General features: G+C 48.0%; 1 protein-coding gene across 3 annotated transcripts; it reads left to right on the top strand.

Moving 5' to 3' along the window:
- LOC130293912 (persulfide dioxygenase ETHE1, mitochondrial-like) lies at positions 1 to 27,030 on the top strand. Of its 3 annotated transcripts, none has more exons than XM_056543178.1 (8): positions 1 to 137; positions 4,783 to 4,927; positions 8,446 to 8,594; positions 13,093 to 13,222; positions 18,992 to 19,081; positions 20,945 to 21,061; positions 25,247 to 26,202; positions 26,295 to 27,030. In XM_056543178.1, the coding sequence occupies exons 1-7, from the start codon at positions 51 to 53 to the stop codon at positions 25,291 to 25,293; spliced, it is 765 nt and encodes a 254-aa protein (XP_056399153.1). In that variant the 5' UTR covers positions 1 to 50; the 3' UTR covers positions 25,294 to 26,202; positions 26,295 to 27,030. The 3 variants fall into 3 exon arrangements, with proteins under 3 accessions (XP_056399153.1, XP_056399154.1, XP_056399155.1); XM_056543179.1 differs by having other exon boundaries at positions 54 to 182; XM_056543180.1 differs by lacking the exon at positions 1 to 137 and adding an exon at positions 4,197 to 4,277.
- Positions 27,031 to 27,398: the final 368 nt, after the last annotated feature.

Raw genomic sequence — 27,398 nt, 5'->3', positions numbered from 1 at the left:
TGACCCATCTAGTAGTGACACAGTGGGCGTCCATCCGGTGACAGTCAGAAATGATGAATTCTATAGGCAAAGGGCTGATCGGAGGGGTGAGGGGGTACAGTGCCCTGGCAGCGGGCAGAGGACTGGTCTTCAGACAGGTAAATCATCGCCAGCGCTGGAGGGGTTAAATCGCTGATGGGCATGTGAGTTAACCTCCTCTGTGCCGGATGTTTTTTTTTTTTTTTTTTGGCTCCAATAACCCTTCCTGTTTTTGAGTCCCTACTGCGGCGTTCCCCAACCAGGGTGCCGCCAGGTGTTGCAAAACTGCAACTCCCAGCATGCCCGGACAGCCGTTGGCTGTCCGGGCATGCTGGGAGTTGTAGTTTTGCAACAGCTGGAGGCACACTTGTTGGGAAACCCTACTCTAGGTCATGATTAGGTCCCACAAACTTACAAAACTACAACTCCCAGCATGTCCGGACTGCCTTTGGCTGTTGCAGAACTACAACTCCCAGCATGCCCGGACAGCCAATGTCTGTCCGGGCATGCTGGGAGTTGTTGTTTTGCAACAGCTGGAGGCACACTTGTTGGGAAACACTGCTCTAGGTCATGATTAGGTTCCACAACCTTGCAAAACTGCAACTCCCAGCATGCCCGGACTGCCTTTGGCTGTTGCAGAACTACAACTCCCAGCATGCCCGGACAGCCAATGTCTGTCGAGGCATGCTGGGAGTTGTTGTTGTGCAACAGCTGGAGGCACACTTGTTGGGAAACACTGCTCTAGGTCTTGATTATGTTCCGCAAACATACAAAACTACAACTCCCAGCATGCCTGGACTGCCTTTGGCTGTTGCAAAACTACAACTCCCAGCATGCCCGGACTGCCTTCGGCTCTCCGGGCATGCTGGGAGTTGTAGTTTTGCAACAGCTGGAGGCACCCTGGTTAGGAAACACTGCTCTAGGTCATGATTAGGTTCCACAAACTTACAAAACTACAACTCCCAGCATGCCCGGAAAGCCTTCAGCTGTCCGACAGTCCGGGCATGCTGGAAGTTGCAGTTTTGCAACAGCTGGAGGCACCCTGTTTGGGAAACACCGACAAGACTAGTCCTACAACTCCCAGCATGCCCGGACCGTGCATTCTGGGAGTTGTAGTTTTTCCTTGGTTGGGTAACCCTGCCCTACTGACAAGTCTTGCTTTACTTATTGCAGCCGGATCGTCAGGAAAAATACATCCTAGGATTTGTCCCTACTGTTGGAAAATCTATTCAGCTTTTTTTTTTTTTTTTTCGGTATTTGGAAAAGCTGGGTAGCTAAAATGCTTCCATTACGCCTTCTACATGGAAACTCACTCAGCTTTCCCAGACAGATCTTCCTAGGCAGTAATACATTGCTGTATTGTGCCATAACTAGGAAGACTTGTTGTCCTTCAGGAGACTGGGAAAGCTGTATGATAATCGTCTTCCCCCTATGATCTTTACTATGACATCTTCAAGGACATTAGGTGAAATTTTCCTTGTGGTTTTATGAAGCCTGAAGTGCTGGAGGTGGATCCATGTGTCAGTACAGAGAAGGGGGAGGTGAAGGAGGAAACTATACACATTCATCTCCAGATTCCAGCTCCGGGCACTGAGAAGGTCTGGACTGGATCCCAGCGGATCTGGAATAAGTTTACTGGACTGGGAGATCCACAATGTCCTGCAGCCCCTGGATAAGATACATCTTAAACATCCAGACTCTTCAGATTTAAAAGGGTACTCCACCCCTAGACATCTTATCCCCTATCCAAAGTATAGTGGATAAGATGTCTGATCGTGGGGGGTCCCGCTGGGGACCCCCGCAATATAGCACGCAGCACCCACCTGTAAGCACTGCAGGAAGCGCTGGAGGGTCTGGCTCCCGACCACGGGGACGGTGTATCGTGATGTCACGACTCCGCCCCCTCAATGCAAGTCTATGGGAGGGGGCGTGACGCCCCCTCCCATAGACTTGCATTGAGGGGGCGGAGTCGTGACGTCACGATCTTCCGTGGTCGGGAGCCAGACCCTCCAGCGCTTCCGGAGCAGTAACAGGTGGGGTACTGCGTGCTATATTGTGGGGCTCCCCAGCGGCGGGACCCCCCGCGATCAGACATCTTATCCCCTATCCTTTGGATACAGAATAAGATGTCTAGGGGTGGAGTACCCCTTTAACCTTGGGTAACACCCCTAAACCACTACAGACTCCTGAAACGATTACAGATCGCAGCCCAGACCCCCTAATGAAGACTTATCATTTAGCTTTCCCAGACTCCTGAATGACAAGTCTTCCTAGTTATGCAGCAATACAGCAGCTGGGGATGTATCACTACCTAGGTAGAGTTGACATTCAGGAGACTGGAAAAGGCGTATTTTGTCACTTTTTATATCTTGAAAAAAATGAATAAAAAGCGATCAAAAAGCCCGATCAATACAAGAATGATACCGCTAAAAACTTCAGATCACAGCGCAAAAAAATGAGCCCTCATACCGCCCCCATACACGTAAAAATAAAAAGTTATAGGGGTCAGAAGATGTAGTTATGATTTTTTTCCAGAAGTACAACAAAATCAAACCTATATAAATAGGGGATCATTTTAATCGTATGGACCTACAGAATAAAGAGAAGGGGTCATATTTACTGAAAAATGTACTGCGTAGAAACTGATGCCCCCCAAATTTACAAAATGGTGTTTTTTCTTCAATTTTGTTACACAATTATTATAATCTTTTTTGGTTTCGCCATAGATTTTTGGGTAATGTCCTTGGACATGAAATGCGTCAATTCTATCTTCTCTTTGTAAGTTATTTGTCCTGATGTGAGCGCTGGCCTCCCCTTCGTGTTTGCTACATTCCTGTCATGTTTATGGGGGGGGATTAATGTTCATCTCACAGTACGGGTGGAGGGGCTGTTAGTCCAAGGGCACTATTATAATTTACTGTTATTAATAAGACCAATACCCCCCCCCCCCTTTACATGAGCCAGGTCAGCCACCGAAACAGAGGGGCATTATAATAGAGCCCCCTGCTGGTGCCAGAGACAGTTTTGTGTTTAGGGATGGGCCTAAGACTGTTCCCTGTGCAGGTTCCCATAACCCATCGGAAAGGAATGGGACGGGCATAACTATATGGGGTGAAAACGCAGTTGTCCCCTGGTGCCTAAGATGGCCCAAAGGCTGATATTCAGGGGTATATGTTATATTACCAGTTAATTCACTTTGAGGTCATGGAAGGGTGTGTTAGTATACTGTAAATCCATATATGTGTGGTGTCGAGTGATGGTAATGTGCAAATTAACCTTTTCGTGATGCCAGGGTACAGTTAACCTAAACACCATCTGAGGTTGAGTCAGCTTCTCCTGGGCTAGGCATGGGGCAATAAACACTCTGACCCAAGGTTACAGATAAACTGACTTTACTGAGGCAAGATAGATGGCAAAATCTGTTACAGCTCAAATTGGTACAAAGGGATTGTGCTGTATATGACTGACTTGATGTATGGCAACCCACGCTGACTTTAGTGCTGCAGAATGACTGACTTGGATCCCCGGAACTGAGTGCTTACCACTAGGCTTTGACATTCACCTGAGCGTAGGGGACTTGTTTTAGAAGGTGCGTGGTTGCAGGATTAGACTTGTTAGATTGACGCTCCTCAGAACACCTCACGCTCTCTATTCAGACTTTCTCCAGGCTTTACCTCAGCTAAAATCCAAACTATCCTCTACTTTTCTCTAGTCTGACCTCTGAACCCCCTATATATGGGGCAAATTTGGGGGATTTCCATTAGGGCTGACAGGTCATCTGGTTTACCTCATGCACACTACCCTAACAACAGGTTTTAACAGGCTTACAGAGTACCTATCATCAAAGAAAATGTATATCTTGTTAATCAATGTATTAGAAACAACTTTTTAATACCATGTGATTAACAAAAATGTATGTATGTGTATATATATATATATATATATATATATATATATTTTTTTTTTTTTTTTTTACAAACTGACCACTAGGGGTCTCCCTACATGTCCCGGCTCATTGATTTCAGACTCATGCCAGCCTGGCAGCATGAGTCCGAACTCCCAGTGCAGCTGGGACACAGAAAAGCACAGCACAGCTCCCTGCCTGTGAATCAGACAGGCGGGAGCCGCGCTGCGCAAGGACGGTGGGCAGGCAGGACAGCTGCTGTGCCTGCCAGTTATAACAATAACCGCCCTGCAGCGCCGCAGGAATACAGCGTTACAAGCAGGGTCGCAGTACTGGATCGCAGCACTTAGGACAGGTAGGCCGGTCCACAGCGGAGGGTGAGACCGGGGTTACCTGCGCAGACAAGGAGGTTGTATAGGCAGTGATATCCCCCCCCCAATTACCTGATCGCAGTGCCTGCAGAAGAAGGGCAGAAGTGAGCCCAGCCAGGCTTCAACTGACATCCCACTTGCTGGGCCACTCCCCCCTTCCTCTCTCACAGAGGCAGCAAAACTGAGTAACTAACAAGGAATTTATAAAGGTAGGAAAAGGGGTTTTACAAAAAATAAAAGGTAGGATTAGAGTCAGGGACAGATGGGGGGGGGGGGGGGGGGGATTAGGGACAGATGAGTTCATGATAGGAACTCTTTCTGTACTGGGTCACCACACATGGATGACTCGTAATGCATTATTATTATTATTACATTGTTTCCATTGGGGCAGGGTCATCTTTAGCGCTGCGGTTGCTTAGGATGAAGAGGTTACTATGGTTATTTCTGTAAAATACCTGTAATCCCCTTTCTTTTCTTGTGTCCTCCCAGTTGTTTGAGCCTGTCAGCTGTACGTACACCTACCTGCTCGCTGATGCAGAAACCAAAGAAGCCGTCCTGATCGACCCCGTGCTGGAGACTGCGAACCGGGATGCGAAGCTGGTCAAAGATCTTGGCCTTAATATGGTCTATGCAGGTATATTGGGGGTTCAGGATCTATAAACCCTTATATGTCACTTCCTAAGTGTTTCGATTCTCGGTTAATATATAAATAAGATTAATGGGGTATTTTCATTTCAGAAAGTTATCCCCTAACAGGAGAAGAGATAACTAGTGGTTGTGTGTTGGTCCAACTAGTGCTGACACAGAGAACGGAGGACAAATGTTTTCTGACTGGAGCGGGAGCCCACATGTGTGCCCACTGCTCCATTCATTTTTATGGGGCCTCTGGACATTGCTGAGCTCGGCAATGTTTGGAAGCCTCTTAGAGAATGAATGGGCCACTGACTGCACATGCCCGTTGTTGCTCCACTCATTCGGTGGCACAGTTCTCCTACATTTTCTCTCAGGTGCACTCTAGGAGGCATGCTGTGTCCGCAACAAACATCGCTACATCCACAAACTATATTAGCCACAACCTATTTTTACTAGGTCTAACAGAAGCTTGGCTGACACTCTTAGACACTGTGGTGTCCCAGTACCGGATTGGATCCGTTACCTTGTGGTGAGGTCCCCAAAGTCAGAGTCCCTAGGTACCGGTGGGGTCCTCATCTATAGTTAGCCTCTTGTCACCCCTTTAATAGTTAAAATTATTCAAATTCAATGTGTAAATATGTAAATAAAGTGTACTTACCTTGTTGTGGCGTCACAGGACCTGTGGGTCATGTGATGCGTTCCAAAAACTATGGTTTTCTGGTTCAAGGACCTTTGGAGGAAGTCAGGTGATTGCCCACCATGCATTGTAACGGTGAGTGACAGCTGACACGGACCAATCCAAAACGGCCCTGCCCATATAAGGGAGCGGCGGCCATTACTCAGTTTTTTTTTCCTCATGGGCTGCTGATAGAGGAGGATCTGCGCAGCTGTCGTCAGCAGTGACTAGGCCCAAGCCTTGCGGCAACGGCCATCTTACAAAACTGTGAGTTACCTCAATCCCTGTTGACTCCGCAAGATCACCGGACCTAAACAGACCCCTAAATCCGGACGGATCTCTGCACTAATTCTAATAATCCTTTGGATAAGCTAATGGTCCGCGGCATCTGTCAATCACTGCCGTTCTACATAGAGACTGTATTGCTAAGACTGTTACTGTTAATTGGATGTACCGCAAGTACCTCAGTAAATTTTATGTAAGTTCAAGTTCATCTCTATTGTGGACCTTCATTCATTTAAGCACGCGCCTATCGTTCCTGGGAAGGGTGGCGATAGGCCGAAGATTTACCTCAGCGTATTAACCCTCACCCTGGCGTCACAAGTGACAGGGGTTGAATTAACCCCTCATATACCGAAGCAACACCCCAACTACACTACACCCCAAGGCAGTTACCACAACACCTTTTCCCTATGGCAGACTTCTAATTTCTCACATCCCACTGCAACAAACATGGTGGCAGCATTGACCTACTGTTATCAGATAAATGTTCCTTCAACCAAATTCAGTCTCTACCCCCCCCCCCCTCCCTTGCCTTTCTTATTAGCGGCTGTATACTACAGAGGAAATTCTTTTCTTTTTGGATTTCTTTTTGGTCACAACCACAGTGCTCTCTGCTGACACCTCTGTCCATTTTAGGAACTGTCCAGAGCAGCATATGTTTGCTATGGGGATTTTTTTCCTGCTCTGGACAAGTCCTAACATGGACAGAGGTGTCAGCAGAGAGCACTGTGCTCTTGACAGAAAATAAACCAAAAAAGAAAAGAATTTCCTTTGTAGTATACAGCCGCTAATAAGTACTGGAAGGATTAAGATTTTTTTTTAATAGAAGTAATTTACAAACATGTTTAACTTTCTAGCCCCAGTTGGTTTAAAAAAAAAAAAAAAAAAAAAAAAAAGTTTTCCACCGGAGTACCCCTTTAAGTTCCCCATCAACACATCTGTGCAAGCCACCTCTAAACTTCTATGACCAACCTCTTCCATCAGCATCTCACGGTGTTCCTCTGTAAGAACTTACAAATAGGGCCACACACCCACACACTGGCCCTTATTTACTAAGAGTGTTGTGTAGGTTTCTTTGTGGGTTTAAATTCCTTACAATTTATTTTTCACGGTATTTACTAAGGGTTCCCTACACGCTTTTTTTTTTTTTTTTTACACGTGCTCTGATCTGTCTGGTTTTCCTCAGCTGAAATCCACCAAATTTTCTGTGGAAACCTGTCGGGAACACGCCTCTTTTCGGTGACCATGCCCCTTTCCCAGATGGTCACGCCCCCTTTTGGGGTTTTCTTAGCAAAATGGAGAGTTAGTCGGGATTTTTTTCAATTCTGGCACAAATTCAGAAACTGGCGCACAACCCTACAAAACATGTCAGGTTTGCAATAGTAAACACCGCCCCACATCTCTGTCCATAACTTCCTTACATTCTCTTTCCTTAAAGCGGTACTCCACTGGCCAGTGTTTAGAAGTAAATATTCCGAACGCTGTTTTCGTGCTGCCTCCTATGTACTTCTAGACTAATACTACCTCCTATCTACTACTAGACTAATACTGCCCCCCTATGTACTTCTAGAATAATACTGCCCCCCTATGTACTTCTAGACTAATACTGCCCCCTATGTACTTCTAGACTAATACTGCCCCCTATGTACTTCTAGACTAATACTGCCCCCCTATGTACTTCTAGACTAATACTGCCCCCTATATACTTCAAGACTAATACTGCCCCCTATGTACTTCTAGACTAATACTGCCCCCCTATGTACTTCTAGACTAATACTGCCCCCCTATGTACTTCTAGACTAATACTGCCCCCTATGTACTTCTAGACTAATACTGCCCCATATATACTTCAAGACTAATACTGCCCCCTATGTACTTCTAGACTAATACTGCCCCCCTATGTACTTCTAGACTAATACTGCCCCCCTATGTACTTCTAGACTAATACTGCCCCCTATGTACTTCTAGACTAATACTACCCCCCTATGTACTTCTAGACTAATACTACCTCCTATCTACTACTAGACTAATACTGCCCCCCTATGTACTTCTAGACTAATACTACCTCCTATCTACTACTAGACTAATACTGCCCCCCTATGTACTTCTAGACTAATACTGCCCCCTATGTACTTCTAGACTAATACTACCCCCTATGTACTTCTAGACTAATACTACCTCCTATCTACTACTAGACTAATACTGCCCCCTATGTACAAGAATATACTTTCTATAATATCTCCCCTTATATGGATACCCATTCTTAGGCCCCTTTCATATTACCATTGTCACATGGTAGTGTGATGGCCGCCAGGGCGGCTGGGGAAAATAGCACCTTGTGCCGTCTATTTCTACCACTATTCCCTTTGAAAAACAGTGGCATCCAGCGTATTTCATTGACTATGATGGGGTCAATCGGGACCCGCTGTTGCCCTTTGTGCCCCATCAAAATGACGAAACTCAAAAAAAAAAAGAAAGTTGGACATTTGTTCTCGACAGGGCGCATCGGCAGTGTAAAAGAAGCCTTAACACTTCCCTCTTTTTTAATTTTCACCCTCCAGTCAACACTCACTGCCACGCGGATCATATCACTGGGACGGGGGTTTTGAAGAAGCTTCTTCCGGGGTGTAAGAGCGTCATCTCTAAGGACAGTGGAGCGGTGGCGGACATTCACATACAGGAGGGAGACCTCATCAAATTCGGCAAATATGTAAGTGTGCGCTCGGTCCTTAGGCATAAGTAACGGGGCAGAAATGGGGTCATGACTAGAGATGAGCGAACTTACAGTAAATTCGATTCGTCACTAACTTCTCGGCTCGGCAGTTGATGACTTATCTTGCATAAATTAGTTCAGCTTTCCGGTGCTCCCGTGGGCTGGAAAAGGTGGATACAGTCCTAGGAGACTCTTTCATAGGACTGTATCCACCTTTTCCAGCCCACCGGAGCACCTGAAGGCTGAACTAATTTATGTAGGAAAAGTCATCAACTGCTGAGCCGAGAAGTTTGTGACGAATCGAATTTACTGTAAGTTCGCTCATCTCTAGTCATGACCTAAGTTTAGTATCTTCATATAATCTGATTGAACTTTAAATTGTCCAGTGGCAAAAAAATCTTTAAAAACTTTTTTTTTTGGGGGATGTTTTTTTTATTTACAATGTATAAAAACATACAGTTTAGGAACCAACAAACAAACTTTATATGAAATAAATTCAGGTCGGTCATTCTTTTAGATTTTTAGTACTTGAGGTTAAATTACCTCCTAATGAGAACTCCAATTTACATAAAACCTCATAGTCTAAATCTACATATACATTTTAGATCAGTTGCCCATATACAACCTATGCGGTTAGTTACAGAATAACATATTTTGTTCTCCACCTTCAGCCAAAGTTATGGTGGAGAAATTGGAAGTTTAAAGGGTATTCCAGTAAAAAACTTTTTTTTTTTTTTTTTCATATCAACTGGCTACAGAAAGTTAAACAGATTTGTAAATTACTTCTATTAAAAAAAAATCTTAATCCTTCCAGTACTTATCAGCTGCTGAAGATGAGTTATTTTCCGTCTGACCACAGTGCTCTCTGCTGTGCTCTTACTTTAATAGAAGTAATTTTTTTTTCTTTTTTTTTCCTCCCTTCTGCTATGGGGTGGGGTTGGGGGGCTGAGGGAGGGGTTGGTAAAGGACTACTGTTTTGTAAGGGGAGGTGCTTTGTCCGACAAAAAAGATGACCCTAATGATAGATTATAGGCGGAATATAGGAACCGAAAGAGGGGATTTCTGAATGGGAGGAAGGGAAAAGAGAAAACACATTTTTATAAATATTTTTTATTTTATGTTTAATCTTTTTTTCTCCCCTTCCCCCCCCCCCTCACTGGAGTGTATGTTGTTGGATTGAGGGCCCTCCCACTTCATCTGATGAAGGGATGAATGTATGAAGACTGTCCTCCTTCAGAAAGCTACATAATAGTTTGCAAAATAAGATGCGCTGAATAAGTAGCAGTTTCTCCCCAAGCTTGTTGATCCTGGAGATGTGCGATTAAAGGGGTATTCCAGGAATAATTTTTATTTGACTATGCTACAGGGGCTGTAAAGTTAGTGTAGTTCATAACATAGTGTCTGTACCTGTGTGTGACGGTTTTCTGACAATTCTTCTGTGGTTTTCACCCCAATATTTATTTTTAACAGCATACAAAATGACTGTTGTCTCAGATTTTTCCCAGGTTGCAATGCGGCCGAGACATGACATCACTAGTCATCTGATGACAGGGAGCCTGTCTGCTTCAATGGGTGGAGTGATCGCTTGGTGGGAGAGAGATCAATCTGCAACTAATGCAACAGCTGTAGGCACCCTGATTGAAAACCACAGGTCTTTTAAATGGATGCAGCTCATTTATGTTTCAATGGGTGGGGTGGCTGATGTGTGGGAGGGAGGAAAATGGAATTGTGGGATTTGTAGTCAAAAAAAGAAAAGTCAAACAGGAAATACAAGTTAACAAAAAGCTAGCCACAGTGTTATGGTAATCTCACAACATAGCCATTTAGCCCCAAGACAAGCGCAGATCCTTCCTAAGCATGTCCATTTCTGTCTGCCAGGTACGTACTAAAATCTCCTTATGGTGGAGAACCCCTTTAAACATATCATCAGTGGATCCCTAGAGAGTCAGGAAGGATAGTGGCTAAACTTAACAAAATACAACTGGGGGGGGGGGGGGGTAAATATCTGGTAAATAATAAGCAGCGGAGAATAGGAGAAGGAAGGTGGTGGTGAATGGTGTGGTGGGGCCTAAACTATAAAATGAGAGTAATTGAGGGGAAGGTTTTTTCTCCCTTTTGGTGCAAATTAAGGAAAAAAGAAGGGGAAAGCAGAAGAGGGTTCGTTAGTAAAGAGGATGTGGATGTGGGTAATAAGACTCTTACAAAAGGGTTTAAAAAAAAAAAAAAAAACTCACAATTCCCAATTTTAGGTCTATTGTCCTGTCCCACCCGGACAGGACACTAGACCTAAAATTGGGAATTGTAAGGTTTTTTTTCATTTATTTATTTTTTATAATGTGCGAAGATATTAATGTTAATAGTAGTAATTATATGATTAATTAATAATTTATTGTAATTGGGGATATAATAAAAATAAAAAGTTAGAAAAAGAATAGAAGTAATTTACAAATCTGTTTACTTTCTGGAGCCAGTTGATATGAAAAAGAAAATTAGTTTTTTCACTGGATAACCCCTTTAACCCCTTAAAGGAGAACTCCAGAACATAAAAATTGTCCTCCATACTGCAGTAAAAAAAAATAAAGATGTACATACCTTCCTCCGCTCCCCCGGGGCTTCCGGTAACGGTCTCCGGTCTCCGCCACGATCCTATTCCTGGTTGCCGGTGGTCGGATGAATCATACTGCGCTCAGCCAATCACCAGCCGCAGTGAAGTCCGACTCGGCCGGCGATAGGCTGAGCGTCAGTGTGACGTTTTCGGCCCCGGTGCCGGTGTAGTGAAGAATTTAGTGTCCTGAAGCGTTTTCACACTGTCGCTCAGCCTATCGCCGGCCGAGTCGGACTTCACTGCGGCTGGTGATTGGCTGAGCGCAGTATGATTCATCCGACCACCGGCAACCTGGAAGTGGATCGCGGCGGAGACCGGAGACGGTTACCGGAGGCCCCGGGGGAGCGGAGGAAGGTATGTACATCTTTATTTTTTTACTGCCGGCAGTATGGGGGACAATTTTTATATTCCGGAGTTCTCCTTTGAGGACGCAGGGTTTTTCAATATTTGCATTTTCGATTTTTCCTCATCACCTTCTTAAAATCATAACACTTTCAATCTTGCACCTACAGACCCATGTGAGCGCTTATTTGTTGCGCCACCAATTGTACTTTATAAGGACATCAATCATTTCACCACAAAATTTACGGCGAAACCAGAAAAAAAATGTGTGGGGTAAAATTAAAAAAAAAAAAAACAAGACGCCATTATGTAACTTTTGGGGGCTTCCGATTCTACGCAGTGCACTTTTCGGTAAATATGACACCATATCTTTATTCTGTAGGTCCATACGGTTACAAGGACACCTAATTTATATAGGTTTTATTTTATTTTACTACTTTAAAAAAATTATAACTACATGCACCAAAATTAGTATGTGTAAACTTGTCCTCTTCTGACCCCCATAAGTTTTATTTTTCCGTATACGGGGATGTATGAGGGCTCACTTTTTGCACCATGATCTGAAATTTTTATGATATGGACTTTTTGATTGCCTTTTTAAAAAAAAAAAAATAATTTGTAGGGTATACAAAGTGACCAAAAAATACGCAATTTTGGACTTTGGAATTTTTTGACCATTAACCGTGAAGTTTACTTAACATTATATTTTCATACTTCGGACATTTACGCATATAGGCAGTGATACCACATATGTTTTATGTTTGTTTTTATTTACATTAATTTTTTTATGGGAAAAGGGGGGGGGGGGTGATTCAAACTTTTATTAGGGAAGGGGTTAAATCACATTTATTAACTATTTATTTATTTTTTACACTTTTTTATTTTTTTTGCAATGTTATAGCCCCCATAGGGGACTATAACATGCAATACCTTGATTGCAGACACTGATCAATGCAAAGCCATAGCATAGCATTGATCAGTGTTATTGGTGCTCTGCTGCTCCAGCCTGGATCTCAGCCACGGAGCAGCAGAGTAACGATCGGACGGCGGGATACGAGGTAAGTACCCTCCTGCTGTCCTCTCAGCTGTCCGGGACACCCCGACTTCACCGCAGCGGTCTCGAACAGCCCACTGAGCTAATAGGCAATGATTTTTCTCCCGGTTTAGACTCCGCGGTCAACTTTGATCATGGCGTCTAGAGGGTTAATACCGGACATCAGCCCCATCAGCGATATCCGGTTTTAGCCGCGGGTCCTGGCTGCTGATAGTAATCGCGACCTGACGGGTATGAAGCACGCTCAGCTCCTGAGCGGGCTTCACATAACGGGAGACGGCCACTAGTGTAAGTTTTCGCTCGTGGTCATTAAGGGGTTAATGCTCATTTGAGCTCAGCTTTACTATATATATGCCATTTTCATCTCAGCTCCCATAATGCACTGCCCCAGATAACAGGAAAACCGCATTAATGGTGGAGGGTGGGGGGATAAATATATAATTTCCTATTAGGCTCTACAAATAATAATTTAATGCAGTATATTACTTCTACAGTCTCTGGAGGCGCGGGCCACTCCGGGGCACACAGATGGCTGCCTCACGTATGTTCTCAATGATAAAAGCTTGGCCTTCACCGGTGACGCCCTACTCATCAGGGGCTGCGGGCGCACAGACTTCCAGCAAGGTATGTGACCCTCCTCCTCCTCAGGGACGTGACCCTCCTCCTCCTCAGGGAAGTGACCCTCCTCCTCCTCAGGGACGTGACCCTCCTCCTCCTCAGGGACGTGACCCTCCTCCTCCTCAGGGACGTGACCCTCCTCCTCCTCAGGGAAGTGACCCTCCTCCTCCTCCTCAGGGACGTGACCCTCCTCCTCCTCAGGGACGTGACCCTCCTCCTCCTCAGGGACCGTGACCCTCCTCAGGGACGTGACCCTCCTCCTCCTCCTCAGGGACGTGACCCTCCTCCTCCTCCTCAGGGACGTGACCCTCCTCCTCCTCCTCAGGGACGTGACCCTCCTCCTCCTCCTCAGGGACGTGACCCTCCTCCTCCTCCTCAGGGACGTGACCCTCCTCCTCAGGGACGTGACCCTCCTCCTCCTCAGGGAAGTGACCCTCCTCCTCCTCCTCAGGGACGTGACCCTCCTCCTCCTCAGGGACCTGACCCTCCTCCTCCTCAGGGACGTGACCCTCCTCCTCCTCAGGGACGTGACCCTCCTCCTCCTCAGGGACCTGACCCTCCTCAGGGACGTGACCCTCCTCCTCCTCCTCAGGGACGTGACCCTCCTCCTCCTCCTCAGGGACGTGACCCTCCTCCTCCTCCTCAGGGACGTGACCCTCCTCCTCCTCCTCAGGGACGTGACCCTCCTCCTCCTCCTCAGGGACGTGACCCTCCTCCTCAGGGACGTGACCCTCCTCCTCCTCCTCAGGGACGTGACCCTCCTCCCTCAGGGACGTGACCCTCCTCCTCCTCCTCAGGGACGTGACCCTCCTCCTCCTCCTCAGGAACGTGACCCTCCTCCTCCTCCTCAGGGACGTGACCCCTCCTCCTCCTCCTCAGGGACGTGACCCTCCTCCTCCTCCTCAGGGACGTGACCGTCCTCCTCCTCCTCAGGGACGTGACCCTCCTCCTCAGGGACGTGACCCTCCTCCTCAGGACGTGACCCTCCTCCTCCTCCTCAGGGACGTGACCCCTCCTCCTCCTCCTCAGGGACGTGACCCTCCTCCTCCTCAGGGACGTGACCCTCCTCCTCCTCAGGGACGTGACCCTCCTCCTCCTCAGGGACGTGTCCCTCCTCCTCAGGGACGTGACCCTCCTCCTCCTCCTCAGGGACCTGACCCTCCTCAGGGACGTGACCCTCCTCCTCCTCCTCAGGGACGTGACCCTCCTCCTCCTCAGGGATGTGACCCTCCTCCTCCTCCTCTTCAGGGACGTGACCCTCCTCCTCCTCTTCAGGGACGTGACCCTCCTCCTCCTCAGGGACGTGACCCTCCTCAAGGACCTAACCCTCCTCAGGGACGTGACCCTCCTCCTCCTCCTCAGGGACGTGACCCTCCTCCTCCTCCTCAGGGACGTGACCCTCCTCCTCATGGACGTGACCCTCCTCCTCCTCAGGGATGTGACCCTCCTCCTCCTCAGGGACGTGACCCTCCTCCTCCTCCTCATGGACGTGACCCTCCTCCTCCTCAGGGACGTGACCCTCCTCCTCCTCAGGGACGTGACCCTCCTCCTCCTCAGGGACGTGACCCTCCTCCTCCTCAGGGACGTGACCCTCCTCCTCAGGGACGTGACCCTCCTCCTCCTCAGGGACGTGACCCTCCTCCTCCTCAGGGACGTGACCCTCCTCCTCAGGGACGTGTCCCTCCTCCTCAGGGACATGATCCTACTCCTCCTCCTCAGGGACGTGACCCTCCTCCTCCTCAGGGACCTGACCCTCCTCAGGGACGTGACCCTCCTCCTCCTCCTCAGGGACGTGACCCTCCTCCTCCTCCTCAGGGACGTGACCCTCCTCCTCCTCCTCAGGGACGTGACCCTCCTCCTCCTCCTCAGGGACGTGACCCTCCTCCTCCTCCTCAGGGACGTGACCCTCCTCCTCAGGGACGTGACCCTCCTCCTCCTCCTCAGGGACGTGACCCTCCTCCTCAGGGACGTGACCCTCCTCCTCCTCCTCAGGGACGTGACCCTCCTCCTCCTCCTCAGGAACGTGACCCTCCTCCTCCTCCTCAGGGACGTGACCCTCCTCCTCCTCCTCAGGGACGTGACCGTCCTCCTCCTCCTCAGGGACGTGACCCTCCTCCTCCTCCTCAGGGACGTGACCCTCCTCCTCCTCCTCAGGGACGTGACCCTCCTCCTCCTCAGGGACGTGACCCTCCTCCTCCTCAGGGACGTGACCCTCCTCCTCCTCAGGGACGTGACCCTCCTCCTCCTCAGGGACGTGTCCCTCCTCCTCAGGGACGTGACCCTCCTCCTCCTCAGGGACCTGACCCTCCTCAGGGACGTGACCCTCCTCCTCCTCCTCAGGGACGTGACCCTCCTCCTCCTCAGGGACGTGACCCTCCTCCTCCTCTTCAGGGACGTGACCCTCCTCCTCCTCTTCAGGGACGTGACCCTCCTCCTCCTCAGGGACGTGACCCTCCTCAAGGACCTAACCCTCCTCAGGGACGTGTCCCTCCTCCTCAGGGACGTGACCCTCCTCCTCCTCAGGGACCTGACCCTCCTCAGGGACGTGACCCTCCTCCTCCTCCTCAGGGACGTGACCCTCCTCCTCCTCAGGGATGTGACCCTCCTCCTCCTCTTCAGGGACGTGACCCTCCTCCTCCTCTTCAGGGACGTGACCCTCCTCCTCCTCAGGGACGTGACCCTCCTCAAGGACCTAACCCTCCTCAGGGACGTGACCCTCCTCCTCCTCCTCAGGGACGTGACCCTCCTCCTCCTCCTCAGGGACGTGACCCTCCTCCTCATGGACGTGACCCTCCTCCTCCTCAGGGATGTGACCCTCCTCCTCCTCAGGGACGTGACCCTCCTCCTCCTCCTCAGGGACGTGACCCTCCTCCTCCTCCTCAGGGACGTGACCCTCCTCCTCCTCAGGGACGTGACCCTCCTCCTCCTCAGGGACGTGACCCTCCTCCTCCTCAGGGACGTGACCCTCCTCCTCCTCAGGGACGTGACCCTCCTCCTCCTCAGGGACGTGACCCTCCTCCTCCTCAGGGACGTGACCCTCCTCCTCCTCAGGGACGTGACCCTCCTCCTCAGGGACGTGTCCCTCCTCCTCAGGGACATGATCCTACTCCTCCTCCTCAGGGACGTGACCCTCCTCCTCCTCAGGGACCTGACCCTCCTCAGGGACGTGACCCTCCTCCTCCTCCTCAGGGACGTGACCCTCCTCCTCCTCCTCAGGGACGTGACCCTCCTCCTCCTCAGGGACGTGACCCTCCTCCTCCTCTTCAGGGACGTGACCCTCCTCCTCCTCTTCAGGGACGTGACCCTCCTCCTCCTCTTCAGGGACGTGACCCTCCTCCTCCTCAGGGACGTGACCCTCCTCCTCCTCAGGGACGTGACCCTCCTCCTCCTCAGGGACGTGACCCTCCTCAGGGACGTGACCCTCCTCCTCCTCAGGGACGTGACCCTCCTCAGGGACATGACCCTCCTCCTCCTCCTCAGGGACGTGACCCTCCTCCTCCTCAGGGACGTGACCCTCTTCCTCCTCAGGGACGTGACCCTCCTCCTCCTCAGGGACGTGACCCTCCTCCTCAGGGACGTGACCCTCCTCCTCCTCCTCAGGGACGTGACCCTCCTCCTCCTCCTCAGGGACGTGACCCTCCTCCTCCTCAGGGACGTGACCCTCCTCCTCCTCCTCAGGGACGTGACCCTCCTCCTCCTCCTCAGGGACGTGACCCTCCTCCTCCTCCTCAGGGACGTGACTCTCCTCCTCCTCCTCAGGGACGTGACCCTCCTCCTCCTCCTCAGGGACGTGACCCTCCTCCTCCTCCTCAGGGACGTGACCCTCCTCCTCCTCCTCAGGGACGTGACCCTCCTCCTCCTCCTCAGGGACGTGACCCCTCCTCCTCAGGGACGTGACCCTCCTCCTCAGGGACGTGACCCTCCTCCTCAGGGACGTGACCCTCCTCCTCAGGGACGTGACCCTCCTCCTCAGGGACGTGACCCTCCTCCTCAGGGACGTGACCCTCCTCCTCCTCCTCAGGGACGTGACCCTCCTCCTCCTCAGGGACGTGACCCTCCTCCTCCTCCTCAGGGACGTGACCCTCCTCCTCCTCCTCAGGGACGTGACCCTCCTCCTCCTCCTCAGGGACGTGACCCTCCTCCTCCTCCTCAGGGACGTGACCCTCCTCCTCCTCCTCAGGGACGTGACCCTCCTCCTCCTCCTCAGGGACGTGACCCTCCTCCTCCTCAGGGACGTGACCCTCCTCCTCCTCAGGGACGTGACCCTCCTCCTCCTCAGGGACGTGTCCCTCCTCCTCAGGGACGTGTCCCTCCTCCTCAGGGACGTGACCCTCCTCCTCCTCAGGGACCTGACCCTCCTCAGGGACGTGACCCTCCTCCTCCTCCTCAGGGACGTGACCCTCCTCCTCCTCAGGGATGTGACCCTCCTCCTCCTCTTCAGGGACGTGACCCTCCTCCTCCTCTTCAGGGACGTGACCCTCCTCCTCCTCAGGGACGTGACCCTCCTCAAGGACCTAACCCTCCTCAGGGACGTGACCCTCCTCCTCCTCCTCAGGGACGTGACCCTCCTCCTCCTCAGGGATGTGACCCTCCTCCTCCTCAGGGACGTGACCCTCCTCCTCCTCCTCATGGACGTGACCCTCCTCCTCCTCAGGGACGTGACCCTCCTCCTCCTCAGGGACGTGACCCTCCTCCTCCTCAGGGACGTGACCCTCCTCCTCAGGGACGTGACCCTCCTCCTCCTCAGGGACGTGACCCTCCTCCTCCTCAGGGACGTAACCCTCCTCCTCCTCAGGGACGTGTCCCTCCTCCTCAGGGACATGATCCTACTCCTCCTCCTCAGGGACGTGACCCTCCTCCTCCTCAGGGACCTGACCCTCCTCAGGGACGTGACCCTCCTCCTCCTCCTCAGGGACGTGACCCTCCTCCTCAGGGACGTGACCCTCCTCCTCCTCAGGGACGTGACCCTCCTCCTCCTCCTCAGGGACGTGACCCTCCTCCTCCTCAGGGACGTGACCCTCCTCAGGGACATGACCCTCCTCCTCCTCCTCAGGGACGTGACCCTCCTCCTCCTCAGGGACGTGACCCTCTTCCTCCTCAGGGACGTGACCCTCCTCCTCCTCAGGGACGTGACCCTCCTCCTCCTCCTCAGGGACGTGACCCTCCTCCTCCTCAGGGACGTGACCCTCCTCCTCCTCCTCAGGGACGTGACCCTCCTCCTCCTCCTCAGGGACGTGACCCTCCTCCTCCTCCTCAGGGACGTGACCCTCCTCCTCAGGGACGTGACCCTCCTCCTCCTCCTCAGGGACGTGACCCTCCTCCTCCTCCTCAGGGACGTGACCCTCCTCCTCAGGGACGTGACCCTCCTCCTCCTCCTCAGGGACGTGACCCTCCTCCTCCTCCTCAGGGACGTGACCCTCCTCCTCCTCCTCAGGGACGTGACCCTCCTCCTCCTCCTCAGGGACGTGACCCTCCTCCTCCTCAGGGACGTGACCCTCCTCCTCCTCAGGGACGTGACCCTCCTCCTCCTCAGGGACGTGACCCTCCTCCTCCTCAGGGACGTGACCCTACTCCTCCTCCTCATGGACGTGACCCTCCTCCTCAGGGACGTGACCCTCCTCCTCCTCAGGGACGTGACCCTCCTCCTCCTCAGGGACGTGACCCTCCTCCTCCTCAGCCCCTACCCCCAAAATGTCTGTGCACATCCCTGCTCCTCCTCCCAGTGTTTCTCTATTTGTGGGCTGCTAAATAAACTAAAATCTGATTTACTTACAGGCTGCCCCAAAGCTTTGTATCAGGCTGTTCACAGCAAGATCTTCACCCTGCCCGACAGCTGCCACCTGTACCCAGCTCATGACTATACTGGTGAGTTCTAGGACCTCAGGGATCTCCGTACCTCTCTGAACTATGTCAGTAAGTTAAAGGGGTACTCCGCTGCTCAGTGTTTGGAACAAACTGTTCCGAATGCTGGAGCCGGGAGCTCGTGACATCATAGCCCCACCCCCTCATGACGTCACGCCACGCCTCCTCAATGCAAGTCTATGACATCATGATGGGGCGGGGATATGATGTCACGAGCTCCCTGCGCCGGCTCCAGCGTTCGGAACAGTTTGTTCCAAATGCTGAGCAGTGGAGTACCCCTTTTTAAAGGGGTTATCCACCATAAGGTGATTTTAGTAGTAAGTACCTGCCAGAACTGAGTATTTCCTGTTGAATTTCGTTTTCTAAACTACACATCCCATAGTTCCATAATTTGTAAGTATGAGGTCACTTCCCCCCCCTCCCACAGATCAGCCACCTATGATCCCTTCAATGCAATACACCAGTGTTTTCTAATCAGGATGGCTACAGCTGTTGCAAGATTAACTCTTTCCCACACAGCGGTCGCTGACTCACTGTAACTTGGGAAATCCTGAGACATAAGTAATTTTGTTTGCTGTTAAAAATAAATATTGGGGTGAAAATCACATAAGAATTGCGAGAAAAGAGTCACACACAGGTACAGACACTATATTATGGACTACACTAACTTTACAGCCCCTGTAGCATCGTCAAATAAAAAAAGATCCCGAAATGTCCCTTTAAGTTTAGGATGTAGCCAAGGTACTGTGGTGTCCCGGTACAGGACATATCCTGTTCAGTTTGTCTGGAGTCCCCTCAGCCAGAGTCCCTCCATGCTAATGGTCTCTCCTGAAGGGCCAAGTCACCTCTCAATGGGGGAGATTTATCAAACCCTGTGCAGAGGAAGAGTGGTGCAGTTGCCCATAGCAACCAATCAGATTGCTTCTTTCATTTTCCACAGGCCTCTAAAGAGGCCTGTGGAAAATGAAAGATGCAATCTGATTGGTTGCTATGGGCAACTGCACCACTCTTCCTCTGCACAGGTTTTGATAAATCTTCCCCAATGTGTTAATATTTAATGTATATATTTATATATGTAATTAATCTAGGATACCTCTGTATAGGACCTTTAGAGGTCACGTGCCTTTGATTTAGGTTATGCCATGGTTTAAGGACCTTTGGGTCATGTGATATACCCAGAGTTCCATGGGTCAGGACTGACAGGTTTGGCTATCCAATGAGCTTTGTCTCACCCTCTTAATATATAAGGGGCTGCTGCCACTAGATTCTCTCTCTTCCTGCCGGACTATCGGAGAAAGCACATCTCCTATCTCATCATCAATCCAAGCTAGGCCTGAAGCCTTATCTTCCGCAGCCACTAAACCGTGAGTCATCCAGCTCAAAACTACTAAAATCCTGTGTGACTACTGCAACTCAATTATCATAAAACCAGTAGCACAGTGGCCAGCAAAGCAAAGCTCATTGTATTCAGAAGTCCCAGCAAACCTGTCAGGAACCTGAGCTACGGTCCTCTATACAAAGACTGTTTTGTTTCCTGCAGTAAAGTTTATTCCGGTTTCATCAAATATCTGCTGTGGACATTCAATTATTTCTCCCTACCGTTTCTGGGACGGTTGGAGGTAGGACCATTTATTTAAGGAAACATCATCCTGGCGTCACGACAATTAAGGGTTGAATAACAACATACCCTACACTATTACCTGCACCACAGTACAGAAACCATTTTTGTTTTTTGCAGCAATGGAACCATGTAGTAGTCAGAGGGTCGCCCAGGCTTCATAGACCTGCACAGTCCCTACAGTCCCAAAGTCTGAAGTGATTCCTCACTGTACGTTCTCCTATATCTGATCTCCTTCTCCACTACAGGTCAGACGGTGACAACCGTCGAGGAGGAGAAACGTCTGAACCCCCGACTGACCAAGACTGAAGCGGAATTTGTGGAAATCATGAATAACCTGAACCTGCCAAGGCCTGGACAGATAGGTGAGGACGTCTACTCACTGCATACACTGAGAATAGGGGATCGGGGGCGTGATCCTTTATTGGATGGAAAGTAATAACATGGCCTCAAAGGGGCACTCCGGTGAAATTTGTTTTATTTTTTTTAATTCAACACGTGCCAGAAAGTTAAACAGATTTGTAAATTACTTCTATATAAAGATCTTAATCCTTCCAGTACTTATCAGCTGCTGTATGCTCCACAGGAAGTTCTTTTCTTTCTGACCACAGTGCTCTCTGCTGACACCTCTGTCCATGTAAAGAACTGTCCAGAGTAGAAGCAAATCACCATAGCAAACCTATCCTGCTCCGGACAGTTCCTGACATGAACAGAGGTGTCAGCAGAGAGCACTGTGGTCAGGCAGAAAGGAAATTCAAAAAGAAAAGAACTTCCTCTGGAGCATACAGCAGCTGATAAGTACTGGAAGGGTTAAGATTTTTAAATAGAAGTAATTTACAAATCTGTTTAACTTTCTGGCACCAGTTGATTTAAAAAAAAATAAATAAAAAAAAAATAGTTTTTTACCGGAGTACCCCTTTAACCACTAAAAAGTTGAGCATTGATAGAGCCCCCCCCCCCCCCCCCCTGAGGCATTTTTTTTTTAAGCTAAAAAATGGCACAAAAAAATGCCCTGTCACTTCGCCCTCCTAAGAAGCAGAATTTGTGCCATTTTTTTTTTTTTTTTTTTTTTTAAATAGTGGGTTTTATTCTTGGCGCCTTTCTTGCTTTTGGCGTTTTTTTTTGCTGCATTTTTTTCTCATGAATACTTTGTCATGTGACTCAAGGATTTGTATTAAAGGAATGGGAGGGGAAAAAAATGCCCGAAAAAAACACCAAAGGTAAAACCCGCACTTTTTGCCTCCGCATTAATTTCTATGAGAAAGAAACGCAAAGATTTTTTTTTAAATCCAGTCTCGACATGCTGCGCTTTTTGGAAAACTGAGCCCTTAAAACACCCAAAAAGAGTAAAAAAAAAAAAAAAAAAAAAAATTTTAAAAGCGCTACTCCTGTGGAAAACTTTTTTTTTTTTTTTTTTTAAATCAACTTTGTAAATTACTTTTTAAAAATTACTATTAAAAAAAATCTTAATCCTTCCAGTACTTTTTAGGGGCTGTATACTACAGAGGAAATTCTTTAATTTTTTTATTTCTCTGATGTCACAACCACGGTGCTCTCTGCTGACCTCTGCTGTCCATTTTAGCAATTGTCCAGAGCAGGAGAAAATCCCCATAGCAAACATATGCTGCTCTGGACAGTTCCTAAAATGGACAGCAGAGGTCAGCAGAGAGCACTGTGGTCGTGACATCAGAGAAATTCAAAAAGAAAAGCATTTCCTCTGTAGCATACAGCCCCTAAAAAGTACTGGAAGGATTAAAGGGGTATTCCAGGCAAAACCTTTTTTTTATATATATATCAACTGGCTCCGGAAAGTTAAACAGATTTGTAAATTACTTCTATTAAAAAATCTTAATCCTTCCAATAGTTATTAGCTTCTGAAGTTTTCTGTCTAACTGCTCAATGATGATGTCACGTCCCGGGAGCTGTGCATGATGGGAGAATATCCCCATAGGAACTGCACAGCTCCCGGGACGTGAGTCATCAGAGAGGAGTTAGACAGAAAACAACAACTCAACTTCAGGAGCTAATAACTATTGGAAGGATTAAGATTTTTTAATAGAAGTAATTTACAAATCTGTGCTTGTAGTGAGAAACAGCGTTCGGCACAGCCAACCATGCAGCCTGATATTCGCTCTTGATGGAACAGGTGTGTATGTGTGTCGCTGCTTGTGGGGTGCTCAGCCAGGACAGAATCATGGATCAAACATTTGAGAGAGCATGGAAAATAAGCGGCACTCACCACAACCAGCTAGCGACAACTTCTTTATTTCTTAGGCGTGCAGTAAAACATGCAGGTGCAGGGAGACAAGGACGCCGGGGAATCCCCGGCGTCCTTGTCTCCCTGCACCTGCATGTTTTACTGCACGCCTAAGAAATAAAGAAGTTGTCGCTAGCTGGTTGTGGTGAGTGCCGCTTATTTTCCATGCTCTCTCAAATGTTTAATTTACAAATCTGTTTAACTTTCTGGCACCAGTTGATAAAAAAAAAAAAAGAAGTTTTCCACTGGAGTACCCCTTTAACCCCTTAAGGACGCAGGACGTAAATGTACGTCCTGGTGAGGTGGTACTTAACGCACCAGGACGTACATTTACGTCCTGTGCATAACCGCGGGCATCGGAGCGATGCCCTTGTCATGCGCGGCTGATCCCGGCTGCTGATCGCAGCCAGGGACCCGCCGGCAATGGCCGACGCCCGCGATCTCGTGGGCGTCCGCCATTAACCCCTCAGGTGCCGGGATCAATACAGATCCCGGCATCTGCGGCAGTTCGCGATTTAAATGAACGATCGGATCGCCCGCAGCGCTGCTGCGGGGATCCGATCATTCAGAACGCCGCACGGAGGTCCCCTCTCCTTCCTCCTTCCGGCTCCCGGCGTCTCCTGCTCTGGTCTGTGATCGAGCAGACCAGAGCAGGAGATGACCGATAACACTGATCTGTTCTATGTCCTATACATAGAACAGATCAGTATTAGCAATCATGGTATTGCTATGAATAGTCCCCTATGGGGACTATTCAAGTGTAAAAAAAAATGTAAAAAAATGTAAAATTAAAAGTAAAAAAAAAGGGAAAAATCCCCTCCCCCAATAAAAAAGTAAAACGTCCGTTTTTTCCTATTTTACCCCCAAAAAGCGTAAAAAACATTTTTTATAGACATATTTGGTATCGCCGCATGCGTAAATGTCCGAACTATTAAAATAAGATGTTAATGATCCCGTACGGTGAACGGCGTGAACGAAAAAAAAAGTCCAAAATTCCTACTTTTTTAATACATTTTATTTAAAAAAAAATTATAAAAATGTATTAAAAGTTTTTTATATGCAAATGTGGTATCAAAAAAGTACAGATCATGGCGCAAAAAATGAGCCCCCATACCGCCGCTTATACGGAAAAATAAAAAAGTTAGAGGTCATCAAAATAAAGGGATTATAAACGTACTAATTTGGTTAAAAAGTTTGTGATTTTTTTTAAGCGCAACAATAATATAAAAGTAAGTAATAATGGGTATCATTTTAATCGTATTGACCCTCAGAATAAAGAACACACGTCATTTTTACCATAAATTGTACGGCGTGAAAACAAAACCTTCCAAAATTAGCAAAATTGCGTTTTTCGTTTTAATTTCCCCACAAAAATAGTGTTTTTTGGTTGCGCCATACATTTTATGATATAATGAGTGATGTCATTACAAAGGACAACTGGTCGCGCAAAAAACAAGCCCTCATACTAGTCTGTGGATGAAAATATAAAAGAGTTATGATTTTAAGAAGGCGAGGAGGAAAAAATGAAAACGTAAAAATTAAATTGTCTGAGTCCTTAAGGCCAAAATGGGCTGAGTCCTTAAGGGGTTAAGGGAAAAAACACCAAATGGGTCTGGCGTTTCATAATTCCGTATTGAATTTTAGCTAACACATGGCCGCAGCGTTTTTACCGCAAAATAACGCTTTGTGGTGAATGTGGCATTTTACGGCCCTTTTTGCTGGGAAACCTAGCCTGAGGCTGGGTTCGGACTACGCAATTTCCAAACTACAAAATTTCCGATAAGAAATTCTGATGCAACAGAGTCTCCTCGCTGTTAATGGGATTGCGCTGCCCGTGACGCAATATTAGCGGTGGAAATTAATTTGGAGAAAAAAAGAATACCGTGCAAATTACATAGCTGTCTATGGGGACCCAGCCTGACTATCCCTAGGTGTGTCTGCAGATCATTACATCCCCAAAGGCAGTGTTTCCCAACCAAGGGGCCTCCAGCTGTTGCAAAACTACAACTCCCAGCATGCCCGGACAGCCTTCGGCTGTCCGGGCATGCTGGGAGTTGAAGTTTTGCAACAGCTGGAGGCACCCTGGTTGGGAAACACTGACCCAAGGAATAAGCTTTCCCCGATGTGATATACATTATGACCACTAGATGCCGCTATGAGCCACTCAATAACTTTTACACTCTCTGCAGTACACAGGATGACCACAAGATGTCACTAAATCAAGAACAATTCCAACAAAATCAATATTAAAAAAAAAAAAAAAACTAATTTCACCAATGTCTGTTCTCCATAGACATCGCAGTCCCAGCAAACTTGAAGTGCGGCATCCAGGATGACTGATGACATCATCGCGCCAATGCCCGTCCAATAATTTTATGTCCTTTCCTGAAGAATCTGAAGATCTTGGTTCCTGATGGTTTTTACTGTACGACAATGTCGCGCTCTGTTACGTAAATGCAAACGCTGGGATATCGGGGGGAGGCCAGGAAATGAAATATACCTCATCTGTTGGCTATATACCTCATCTCTGAATGTTCTGGAGACCTGATAAAATTTTGATTATTTTGTGTATCTCCTGTAATTACTTTTTTCCATATCGGGGCACGTTTCATGGCGGTGTAAATACCACAGGGGAATGTAAAATGTGTTATATAGATACAGGGCTAAACAAAAGCTCTGTCCCAGTAGAAAGAAAGCCTATGATTCCGCAAACTACAGATTGGTTAGATCAGCCCTGAAACACTCTGTGCTGCAGGAGATTTCCCTGGTCTTCACCTCCACACCTTCATAACAGTATTTCCCAGCCAGTGTGCCTCCAGCTGTTGCAGCCTTCGGCTGTCTGGGCATGCTGGGAGTTGTAGTTTTGTAACAGATCGAGGCACCCTGGTTGGGAAGCACTGCCTTATAAGCTACAAAATAGCCAAAACTCCTATATCTTTAAAATATGTTCTTTATTATGCCAATTAAAAAAAAGTTAAATAAGAAAGGTCAACAAAATAATAGTTACACTGAGGATTAGAGGTCGTGATATGAGGACGGGATATGAGGTCATGATATGAGGACAAGATAGGAGGAAGGGAAATGAGGACAGGTTATGAGATCGAGGACATGATATGAGGTCGAGATATGAGGTCGAGATATGAGGAAGGGTTATGAGATCTAGGACATGAGGACATGATATGAGGACAAGATATGAGGACAAGATATGAGGTCGTCATATGAGGACAGGTTATGAGGTCGAGATATGAGGTCGAGATATGAGGAAGGGTTATGAGATCTAGGACATGAGGACATGATATGAGGACAAGATATGAGGACAAGATATGAGGTCGTCATATGAGGTTGAGGTATGAAGACAGAATATGAGGAGGGGATATGAGGTCAAGAATTGAGGATGGGATATGAGGACATGATATGAAGATGGGTAATGAGGTTGAGACATGAGCATGAGATATGAGGTTATGAGCATGAGGACATAATATGAGGTTGGGATATGAGGACATGATATGAGGACGGGATGTGAGGACATGATATGAGGACATGATATGAGGACGGGATATGAGGACATGATATGAGGACATGATATGAGGACATGATATGAGGACATGATATGAGGAAGGGATACGAGATCAGAGATATGAGGTCATCATATGAGGACAGAATATGAGGAGGGGATATGAGGACAGGTTATGAGATCAAGGATATGAGGTCAAGAATTGAGGTTGGTATATGAGCACATGATATGAAGACATGATATGAGGTCGGGATATGAAGATGGGTTATGAGGTGAAGTCGAGATATGAGGATGAGATATGAAGAAGGGATATGAGGACGAAAGTGCCCTTTTTTCTTCTCCCACACGGCTTAGGAAGGAAATTACTAAATATGTTTAGGGGGCTCCCTACTTAAAAAACAAAAAAAAACACAACACTGTGCAGTCTGGCCTCCTGATTGAGGCGCCCGATAAATCTGAACTATTCTATATAGTGTATTCATGTACATATGTCCCAGCATAACTTCCCAATGGCTGGAGATATTTTGATTAAACTTGGTCACATGTTAGTTAATGTAAAAAAATTATTATTTTTTTTAAATGTGTGTGTATGTGTATATATATATATATATATATATATATATATATATATAGTAGAATTTGGGGACATCCTGAGACTTACAATCTCCACAGCCCGAGAGTAAAACAGCAGAGCTGGAACAGTTAGTTCATACTTTTACCATGATGTTTGTCCAGTTGCAGGATGTTTAAAGGGGTATTCCAGGAAAAAACTTTTTTTTTATATATCAACTGGCTCAAAAAGTTAAACAGATTTGTGAATTACTTCTATTAAAAAATCTTAATCCTTCCAGTACTTGTGAGCTGCTGAAGTTGAGTTGTTCTTTTCTGTCTAAGTGCTCTCTGATGACACCTGTCTCAGGAACCGCCCAGT

Source organism: Hyla sarda, chromosome 10 (assembly GCF_029499605.1).
Source record: "Hyla sarda isolate aHylSar1 chromosome 10, aHylSar1.hap1, whole genome shotgun sequence".
NCBI lineage: Eukaryota > Metazoa > Chordata > Amphibia > Anura > Hylidae > Hyla > Hyla sarda.
This window is presented reverse-complemented; position numbering and strand designations above follow the sequence as displayed.